Genomic DNA, 10,865 nt, shown 5'->3' on the forward strand with positions numbered 1-10,865 from the left:
GGATTCAGATAATAACATGTTTAGACGCATTGGTAACAAAAAATTGCACATTTGAATTAATTAAATGACACTAAATTTTCTAGACAAAACTTGCTCCAAAAAATTTTGGTAAAGCTAGTAACATATAGTTCAAAGTTTTGTTGTTTTTTTTTTAATTTTAATTTTTTGCAAAATTTCCTAGTGTTTTAATGGGTAAATCATAAGCTTTCCATTGAGTTGTTCTATGCTATACCTTACTATTTTGAATTAGGACCATGCATATGGTTTTACATATTAAAAGTGATCAAGGACATGAGACAGGATTTGCGGAAATGGAGTTTCGTCGTGACATGTGTCGAGCCTGTATAATAATAAATACTTACTCGAGTAAAATATAAATTTTGTATATAGCGGTGAGCAAGGTCGAATCTACACGGACTAGAAAAACTTCATTTCTTCTAGAGCCCAGAGTACAGGGAATTTTTATAAAATTGGGAATATTAAACAACTCAGGTAAAAGGACTAAATTATAATCAATTGAAATTGAATCAATAATAAACAAACTCTAGCCAAGAAATGACTTCAGAGATGGTTCACTCAATTTATCACTGATGCAATAATAATTTCATTTACTCACTGATAAACAAGTTATAACTGTCAAATAAGTGATGGCAATCAACTTCTTCTTACTGTATTGGTGATTAAAGTACGACCATTAACCACTGCTCTAATCAAGAAATAACCCTAAGTACAACCTTAGAGTTCTATTTTTCAATTGCTTTAACAATTAGAGAAATCATGTTCTAACCAAATAACATGCTATGAGAGTTATGAGTTATTTTAAATAACCCATATGTTCCTCTAACATAAATCCAATCATGTTAATTATCACTAGTTTAAAGCAATTAAACAATTACAGATTTAACTGCACTAATTAGTTTTAGGTTATTAGGTTAATTCAAATACCGGACCCTTGATATTCAAATAACATAATAGGCACAAGAAATTAAACCAGGGAACATATAAATACCACTAAATAAAAGAAATAAATGTAATCAATTTGTTCTCATAATTTTAGTTGAATCAAATCCTCCGTTATTTCTTGATTAGAATGAAAAGCTTAGTTCATCTCCACCGAAGAAATCGCACGGGAAATAGTAGAAGTAATTTCCACGGCCATTCTTCAAATATGTGATGAAATCCACAGGAAAAGAAAAGTAAAACATTGTTTCTTATTTCTTCTGACAAGAAAAGCAAAAGTCTCGCGTTAATTTGGCTTTTTCACGAAAGAAAAGAGTGACAACGATGATGTTTTGTTGCATCGTTCCCTGTCTCTGCTACAACTACTACTCCGAAACAAAGTCTACATCCTAATAAAATTAACCAATCTTTTTCAAGATGTGGTAAAAGATAGATAAATTAGTATCCTAATAAAAGTAGAAGACTATCATTCGGTCAAAAGTTTTGATTATTGCGACCTCAATTTAAAATTGGAGATCATGTGCCAAATCCCAAATTTCCCAAACATGCAAGGTTAAACTTTGACGGTCCATACTAATTTGCATAGAAGTTCCATTAAAAATTACATTTTTAATTTCTTTTTGCTCTAGATCTTTACAATTATCACCGATTACTAAATATAAGTAGAGTCCATCCATTAATGCAATATTGACTAAAATCAAGGAGAAAATATTCATAAATTTAATGACAAAAATTGCAACTTATCAGTCGGGTGACTTTAAGAATTTTTTTAAAAGTGTAAGTAGAAGGTTTCGAATTCAAGATATCTCATTTGTACTCCTCTCTAATGAAATCTCTCTTCATTTTTCACAATACATATGTAGATGAATAACATATGTTTCATTTATTAGAATGAGATGTGATCATTTTAAATTTGACTAATCCAAACTCTTGTAAATAAATAAAAACACGTGTGATGCATTCAGATGTGCACTACGAAAAATAGAAAAAGAATTTACTAGAGTTGAGTCAAGTCATTTGACTCATTCGCCATCTCCCCCCCCCGCGCGCGCGCGCCCTTTAAAGATTTAAAATCTACCTTCAACCAAACAAATAAAATTGCTTCATGCCAAGAATAAACTGTGAAGATTCCCGGTTATGCTAATGCTAAGTAAGGAACTGCATTATCCCTTCACTAATATCTAGAATAATTCTAGGGTTAGAGTTTGGCTATAAGGACTGAAAAATTTAAGAATTAAACAGTAGTATGCTTTTAGTAACCTGTTTAGCAAGTGAGTTTTTTGGGTATTTATCTAAAATTTTATTGTAATTTACTGTAGAAGTTTTTAAAAAAATTTTAAAGTGCATAAATTTTTGAATATTTTGAAGTGTATAGTTTAAAAATTTTGAAAATTTTTTTTTGATTAATACAGTTAAAGTTTTAAAAAAACTCGTAACAAACAGGGCTTAAGTGGGAGAGAGCTGGGTAGTATAAAAACTCGTTTATACCCAAATTTGAAGGGGTGGCCCCGCCACCGGATGAGAAGAAAGCCCCCCGGGGGGGGGGGCGGGGAAGGAGGGGAGATAAATACTGGAACTTAAATGGCTGAAATGCTTCGGACAACACAAAGAGGAGCAGAAGAAGTAGTCAGAGTGAAACTAAAAACCAAGGAGTAGCTGAAGCCCTGAGAGCAGCACTCTGCTGTGAATGATCAGAATTCATCGTTTTGACAACAACGCCCCTTCTTCTCTCCTCAATCATTCCCACTCCGGCTTCCTATCTCCTGCCCATCAGTAAGGCCTCCCTTCCCCTCCTATGCAGAAAGTTATTTTTTTTTAATTTTCTGTTTTGTTATTTCGTACTTCATTCGCATTTATTTATGGAATTTGCATCCGGGTTTTTGAAAAATTTGAATTTCATTATTTGGGTTAGTATGGGCAATATGGTGATTGGAAAAAAAAAATGCTTTCTTTGTTATGCGGAGAGGGAAAAGAGTGCAACAAAAGAAGCCAGGTCAATTCTTGAAAGGGTAATAACTTCTGCTGGTTTTAGTTCTTTCCAGTTTTCAATGTCAAAATAAGGAAATTTTAGACATAAAGAAAATTCATGCTGACTTAAGAATCAGGACTGTTGAATTGGTTTATTGAAGTTGGTTTTGTGGAATTCTTAATTTCTGGCCAAGTTTGGTAACTTGGGATATTTGTAAGTGAACAAGACTGTAGTGGACTTGAATTGCCTATATAATGTGTTTGCAGCTGTAAATGTTTTGGTGTAAGATGAAAAGCAGCAGTGTTATGGAAATGGTTTCTAAACAAAGAGATATTGAATTATCAAGCATAAGTAAACAGCGAATGGGATGGCGACTAATAGATAAAACTTATGAAGTTTGGAGAAGTGGGGAGCTATGCAGCAGGTAGGTACAGAAATATTGTGTTGTTCAAATGTGTTAGGTATTAAGGAGGGGGGAAAAACAAACAAACTAAAGTTGTTTACTGTTTTAAACTTGAGAAGTGTTTGGAACTGAAGTGTAATGCTAATAGCCTTCATTTGAGAGAAAACTGAGAGAATAATGCAGTCGACACAGTTTCCATCTGTTGAACTTAGTCTAGGAAAAACGTTTATGATTTTTGGGTTCTAAACTTGATTAAGATTTCAGTTGGCAGACAAACAGAAGGATAAGATGTCAATAATCCTGCCAATAGGTTATTAACATCTGAGTCTAGTAACTGGAATCTTTTTTGCTTTTGATCTTCCGCTTCATCCATTTATCTGTAATTAGTGCATTGTTAGGTCACAGATTAGTATGGTTTATTCCTTGTTTACATGTCTTATTCACCTTGTGTTGCTCACTCTGTCATTTGTCTCTTGATTCAATCAAGTGACTCCATTTAAGTCTGCAGTGCCTTCTTGAGTAACTGACATGATTCTTCATCCAAAATGCAACACTGGTTAAGTTCTTTGTCACCCATATCTTTCCAGTGTATATATATGAAAGAGTTACCATTTTCCTCAAATTTGAAGAGGCTTATGGATACGTAGTTAGCTTAAGCTTGTACATAAGTTAACTCATTTCGGCTAAGAACAAATTCACCTTACTAATACAGAAGCTTTGCATTGTTTGCTTTGAAAATAGAACAAAAACAATAGATAGAAGATATGCAATATTTTCTACTGTAAGAAAAAAATTTATAAATATAAAAGCAAATAAATAAGGGTATGATTATATTTCTCTAGAGAATGACATGGTCTTAAGTGATCATAATTCTTGGAGGAGAAAATCATGAGTCCAATTTTGTAAGGCATTTGAGACATCAGATATTCTGTGCATGTATTATATGGCTGATTGTGAGTCATGTAGCACGAGGTCTTGAGTAGTAGATATGTAAGCATCATTTTTGCTTTCAACAATAGAAAGGCATTCTTCATTGCAGCAGCTTTGGATAATTGTCTTTTGTTCATACTTAAAGGAACTTGTATAAGCATGAGATTTTGCACTATTCTAGGGCTATAAGGAACCAAATAATAGGTGGATGATTTAGAGTTAGCTTAAAAACTTGTGGCAGACGCCTTTTTGGAATTGTTTTTGGATATATTTACACCAGAAGCCAAGCATTGCTGAGGCTTATTACCATGTGAATGAAATGAATGAGTTTTCAGTTATATTTGAAGTCCTCTGCAAAGCCTGTATCATTTTTATTTTTTGGACCTTTATGTGTTGCAAAAGGGAGGCAAAGAGTGAACTAACTTGGAGAATGTGAAGGTGTGCATCTAGTGCTTGCGACATTCTATTCTTTTGACTTAATGGAGTTTTTATAAAAGCTGTGTGTGCTGAATGTTTTCTTAGGACATTCTATTCACGACTGATGTAACCAATAAAGAGTTTAAGGGAATATTAGATTTACATAATCATGGGAACTTGGCTGAATATTGAGTTTACCAACTTTGAAGAATGGGTAACCTTTTTAGGATCTTGAGGTATTTGTTAAAAGTTTAAGTTCTACATATTTCAGTAGAATTAAAATTTATGGTGCTTTAGTAGCTTATAGGTATTTACGTATTATGAGTATTTGGTAAACTGACAGTGGAGGACACTTTGGTCGTTGTTTGAGACCCTGGGCTTATATATTGACTTTGATGGAAGGGCTTTTAATTGAAATGTTGGGGTTCATTGCCTCAAGTTCCTGCCATAAGATGTTCTGGTGCCTGGGGGCTGAAGCCCAGTACATTCTTCATCTTCCACCGGACACGTACCCAGACACCTAGATTTGTTAGGCCATCCATGAAGGAGTTAAAGTTATTCATTGGTGAATTTTTTATGCATGGCTATTCTAGGTAAACAGTTTTCTCATGAAAACTGGCGCAGAAATGGCATCTGGTCTAGCTGGTGGTGATCTGTCGTTATTCTTTATGGTTTTTTTTTTCCATTGATTTGCACAAAATCTGATTGACTTTTAGCACTTTTGATTTTAGAAGAATGCATCTTGGATTAGAAATTTTTTTCTAATTAGGTTCCATCTTGATAGCTGTATTAATTTATGAAATCTTGTTCAAAAGAGTGACAATTAGCACAAGGATAAATCAGAAATTGATTGTACAACGGTCTAGGGGCAGAATACTCGAGTTTGGGAGCAATTCTGACGTAATTGTCTGATGTGATTTTTAGCAGAGAAATTGCAGTTAAGTGAAATGCAGTTCTTGAAGACAATTGCCTTTGGCTTTTATATACTTATGCAACCGAACTTGTGCAGAATCAGCATGAATGATATTTTTCACCATCATATTTTTTTTCGGGGTTTGGTTGATCTGATCGGTTCGTACAATTTTATATATATGAACTATCTCAATGGGAAAGCCTGCTTGCATCTAGAGGGTGTAAAGTGTAAAAATCAGCTTAGTATCTTGTCACCGGTAACTGCAGTACATTTTCTTACATGTCTTGTTCTGTATGTAAAGCTAAATAGGTTAATAATTCAAGTTAAGTCACATTTATGTTCTGTGAGATGTCGACCAGTTATATGGTTAAATACTCTTTGCAGTATTTCAGATCTTTGAGTGTTTGGATGCGAATATGTCAGCTAAAGGGATGAGAATATCAGTAAGTACAGAGGAGGAACTTGGCAGCAGTATGGAGAGGAAAGATGCCGCCGATGACTTTGGAGAACCTGGTAATAGTTTAAGTCTGGTATTTTAGTTTATACGCATGCTTCTACCGATAATGCAAATTATAATGTATAACTACCTGCAAATCCCTCAAAAATATACAGATATAACTACCTGTAAATCTACAAAGAAAATGAAGAGGGTGGAGATTTGTCTGCAAGAATAGGTAATATGACTTATATGCATGAAATAATAAGAACAAGTTTAGTTAAAAAAAATATGTTACTATAAAGAAAGGGAATGGGTAAAGAAAATACCTTATGATAGCTCCATCCCTGTGACATACAGTGGTCCGTGGTGAGGAAGGTTTTTTGAGTTCAGTTTTGAAATTGCACATATTCATGGTTGGCATTTGGGAAATTGATGAACTCGGATGTTTGATCATTTGTTGTTTAGTGTACCAAAGGACTTCCGAATCAACCATACTGTATATACTAAACATCTTTACTATTTTTTGTTGTTTAGTATACCAGAGGAGCATGGTTTTTTGCTGTAGTATTTACTCCAACAGAGGTAGATGAGAAGAATAAGCGTGAGGATGTGTATCTACAAACAGTGTATCTTAAAAAGTGCTTAACCACAGGGAATGTATGAGGATCACCTTTTGCAATTTTTTTTTGATCGGGGTTCAAAACTCATTTTTAGTTGTTTTAATCAGCACAAAACGAATACACATGCTCTCAAATTATTTTTTATATATCATTTTCTAGGTGATGGCAAGCTTAATCATGACTTTAATAGCTTAGTAATGACATATTCTTTTTTATTTTGGTGATGAAATCTTAATTCCTAAACAAATAGGTTACAACCTCCAAACATGTTTCATATATAAAAACAATGAAAACAATGAAATCCAAATCAAATCGCGACTGTGGAGAAACATCACTCTCATGAAAGCTGTTGAACAAGGGTGGAAAAACATCAAGATCAAATCTACAAGCACAAGACTTTTGACTCAAATTCGGAAGTTCATCAAAATAGCTACAGATTTGTTTCTATGAGCTTCTTGTATAGAAGTCTTAGTAATTTGGCCTTAGGCAACTGTTTAGATAAGAAATGGTCCACTTCCTGAAAACTCAGGTCTCAAAAGAGCTCAATCAGATGAGCAGAACTATGCCTGTGTATCTCAATATTTTCTGAAATTCCGGATCCTAGGCCAGGACCAAGGAGACGAGGAGTATATGATTTGTCTTACATTGTCCGGAATTTAGCACCGTTATCCAACTTTCTCGACTATGTAGTTGTAAGTATGAAGAAAGGATGCTCAGAGGCAACCAGATGATGATTTCAAGTTGGAAGAATTCAACCCAAGTACACAAAAGACAGGATACAAATTAAGGGCATATTTTATTTCAATCACATTCATGACAATCCTCATCTGGAAGAAGAACAAAATCTAGTAGTACACAAGAAACTGCTGCAAAAATCTGGTAGAGCTAATCTGAAAGTATCTAAGCTAATTTGATACAAACTGGCTGAGGTACTCATCAAGTGTGGTGTATTTAACATCAGGATAGAGCTCCGTTGCCTCCATGCCAAAAGAAGCCTTGATCTCAAAGTTGGCTATTTCTCCCTTCACGAAAAATGTGTATGCCAAAGACAGGAGCAATTTTAATGGCATTGAAGCCTTTGCGAAAGATACAAGAAAAGAAAGCAATTTGATTAGAACGCGGAATAGGTGTTAATAATAGTAGATGCTATTGTATTAAACATTAGCAACTTGTGCACTTTTTTCTTATTGTTAGATGACCTTGAATTTTCTTAAGAACTTCGTCCCCTGGAACGTAGATCTTTTCGAGGGTCTTGCCAATTTTCTTTTCCCACAATGATACTATTTCGTTGTAGGACAAGGTGTTGGCAGGGGGTGTAATGTACACACTCTTGTTCAGAGTCCTTAGGTCATCTGCTGCTTTGATGGTGTATGCAGCAATGTCTTCTTCCTTGGTGAAAACAACTGCAACGAAACATGAAATTGAAGAAAAAATTGAGAACGATGAACTCTAAAAGATGATACTAAACCAATCAAGATATGCAGCAGACAAGCCCCTTTCGGATACCTTTTGGATTTCCATCGCCAAGAATGACAATTTTGTCTCTGGGAGGACTTGCAGAGAAAGAGTCTCCAAAGTTGTTGAGGATATAATTCAAGTAACCAGCAAATCCGTTAGACACTAAGTAAGTGTAAGGTGTCCCTTCTGCCTCAATGGCTCTGCGGATCTCAACCTTGGTCCTGTTTAAGCTAGCAGCAGGCTCAACAGCGTTCGCACGATCCACATCAACCCCAAATTCAGAAGGTAAAAATCTCTGAAACCAAATACAGCTCCTTCTTTAGGAATATGGAAGTCACAACTCACAAAGTGACAAACGCAAAAAATAAAAATCAAGAAAGAATTTGTAACACTGTATTGTGCTTACTTTGATGTTTCCAGCTTCTTTAATTGCTTCAATAATCTTGACTTGATGAGCTACCAAATCTCCCCCGACTGCAGAGATCACTATGTCAACTTGTTTGATTGCATTTACCAACTGCTGATGATTGTGTAGATCTCCCTGTTCAGTCCATACGTACATGTCAGTTTCTATAATTTCTTGAAAAAAAATTGAAAAAGTATTTAGACAACGAAGAAAGAAATAACAGCACACATGAAGAAATATGACTCCCAAACTCTTGAAACTCTCGATGATGGCTGCCCTCTTAGGATCTGAAATTGTGCTTTCTCGGACCAGTGCAAACGTTGGGTGCCCTGCTTTTGCGCTCGCTTCCACTAAATATTTCCCGATGTTTCCAGTGCCCCCAATGATCAAAATCTTGCTTTTGACATCCATTTCCAACTCTAGGATAGTAGACTACTGCTGCAAAATTGGATGGAAACCGTAAATTGATGAGCTGAACAGATGCAGAAATGTGCCTATAGGCTGCAGCTTCGTGCACGGTTAATTTATAGAGGAAAAAGTATTGAAACTGGCAAGCAACGCTGTCGCTGCAGTTTCCTTTTGATGCTCTATTGGCTTCTGAAATTTCTAAAGTGCTCCAAGAACCAATCAACGGAAGTTAGACAGTTGAACATTATCACGAGGTTTCCCAAAAAATCATAGCACTAACGGAGTCTTATTGGCCAAGATGCGCAATGTGTAGGGGTGCCTGGCAATTGCGAAAGAGAAAGGTGCTCAAAGTCAATTGAATGTCCTTGTGAAACTACTCATACGGGAGATTTAGTGGTAGGATTTCGTCCCTGAATTAGTGATGACCAAACCTGAAGTAAGTGCTGATGTTGAACAAAATGTTGAAGTGAACAAAAAGAGCATAAACTTAGTACTAAACGTTAACAATGTGCTAGAATCTCTTCATTTGCACCGATACTGATAGAAGCCTGTATTCATAGGCATTTAATCCAAACAATACAATTAATATAAGTAATAGACACAGTTTGCTTAGACACTACAATTCAGAAACTAGTCAAGGAATGGAGTCAATCAAGAGATTTATTAATTTTTTTTGTCACAATCTATGGATGAGGATGGAATTAGCCATAAATCTCTCATTTTTAAGGGTCTCTTTTTTTTTTTTTTTTTTTTTTTTTGAATTTCTTGCTCATTAATGTTTGTTGGGGCAGGTGGTATTTTGAGCTAACTTCTGTGCATTTTGGATTAGTCCAACTTCCAACCCTTAAATATTCATCCCAAGGACATAATTAAAGATGGTAGAGCTTCGCTAATTAAAAATCTAGTTAATTTGTTTAATATCCGATTTGGTAAGCTTGTTCAATTAGTGCTAAACCCTTAGGGCGTGTTAAAATATATTTACAAGGCACTGTGCAGTGTGCACTAGACCAGCCTTGGGCATGCCCTAACCTATGGACAATGTGATTTTTGAAAGCTAGATCCTCAAATGATGATATATAGTCAATTTGTTCATTTAAGTTCCAACGTATTTTACTTATAGCATTAAGAGCATAGATTGTAAAATATGGTATGGGTATAATACGAGGTATATGTATGCCTATTATACAAGATTTATTTTCAAAAGTACAATTAAAAATTTGGCGTCTTCGGCAAAATTACTCATATAAATTTGTATGTGTATAGTACGAACATATTTGAAAATTATGGAACTAAAAATATAGATAAATTTAGTATAATTTTCAAAGAATATGCCACTTCTATACCAATCTTAAACTTATTTTAATGTATGAGATGTTAAATTTATTAAAATGTTGTTATCATATTATTTAAATATGTATAAATCTACAATTGTTACATTATATGTTGTTCTTATTTTGTATATAACTCATGAACATGCCATTATCATTAAATTTTAATTTTTTTAAAAAAATTGAAATATAATTCACGAAGTATAATACATAACAAAAATTTATTATGTGTTTCGTCTAGTTAATTGAAAAGTATGAGCATTTTTCAAAATATTTTTGAAATCTAAGAAATATGGAGTTTTTTGAATGAGACGTAAGAATGAGTATTATATAAGTATCTCTAACTACATAAAGCGCCGAAGGGCTTGCTACAGTGATTTTCGCCGGTTATTTTGTAATTTCGGTGTTGATTTTGTCTCTTTTGTCCGCTGGTGCAATTCTCCTTCCACGTCCTCTTTTGTCCGCTGCTTCAATTATCCTTGGACGCCGGTTATTTTGTAATTTCGGTGTTGATTTTGTCCTCTTTTGTGCTGGTCTCTTCGTAATTTCCCTATCAATTTTGTACCTTGTGGTCTTTAGATGTCATCTCACTTAATTATTGTTTCTTTGGTTTT

General features: G+C 34.5%; 1 protein-coding gene and 1 long non-coding RNA gene across 2 annotated transcripts; one reads left to right on the top strand and one right to left on the bottom strand.

Annotated features, from left to right (window-relative positions):
• The first annotated feature begins 2,440 nt into the window (after positions 1–2,440).
• Positions 2,441–8,653, top strand: LOC113718315 (uncharacterized). The gene is made up of 3 exons (XR_003454594.2): positions 2,441–2,733; positions 5,977–6,105; positions 6,566–8,653. It is a non-coding gene; the product is annotated as an uncharacterized lncRNA (long non-coding RNA).
• On the bottom strand, positions 7,426–9,085 carry LOC113718311 (phenylcoumaran benzylic ether reductase POP1-like). The gene is made up of 5 exons (XM_027243225.2): positions 8,744–9,085; positions 8,516–8,650; positions 8,158–8,404; positions 7,851–8,054; positions 7,426–7,729 (listed from the first exon to the last, which is right to left on the bottom strand). Exons 1-5 carry the CDS (start codon positions 8,924–8,926, stop codon positions 7,557–7,559), a joined length of 942 nt encoding a protein of 313 aa, XP_027099026.1. The 5' UTR covers positions 8,927–9,085; the 3' UTR covers positions 7,426–7,556.
• Positions 9,086–10,865: the final 1,780 nt, after the last annotated feature.

Source organism: Coffea arabica, chromosome 11e, assembly GCF_036785885.1.
Source record: "Coffea arabica cultivar ET-39 chromosome 11e, Coffea Arabica ET-39 HiFi, whole genome shotgun sequence".
Taxonomy (NCBI): domain Eukaryota; kingdom Viridiplantae; phylum Streptophyta; class Magnoliopsida; order Gentianales; family Rubiaceae; genus Coffea; species Coffea arabica.

What these genes read in the sequence shown, in the direction of transcription:
- LOC113718311 (XM_027243225.2), bottom strand. Translation starts at nt 8,926, where the DNA reads ATGGATGTCAAAAGCAAGATTTTGATCATTGGGGGCACTGGAAACATC. An exon ending in TGGCGATGGAAATCCAAAAG is followed by an intron (nt 8,055 to 8,157) that starts GTATCCGAAAGG and finishes GTTTCGTTGCAG; the next exon opens with TTGTTTTCACCAAGGAAGAA. An exon ending in AGTTCTTAAGAAAATTCAAG is followed by an intron (nt 7,730 to 7,850) that starts GTCATCTAACAA and finishes TATCTTTCGCAA; the next exon opens with AGGCTTCAATGCCATTAAAA.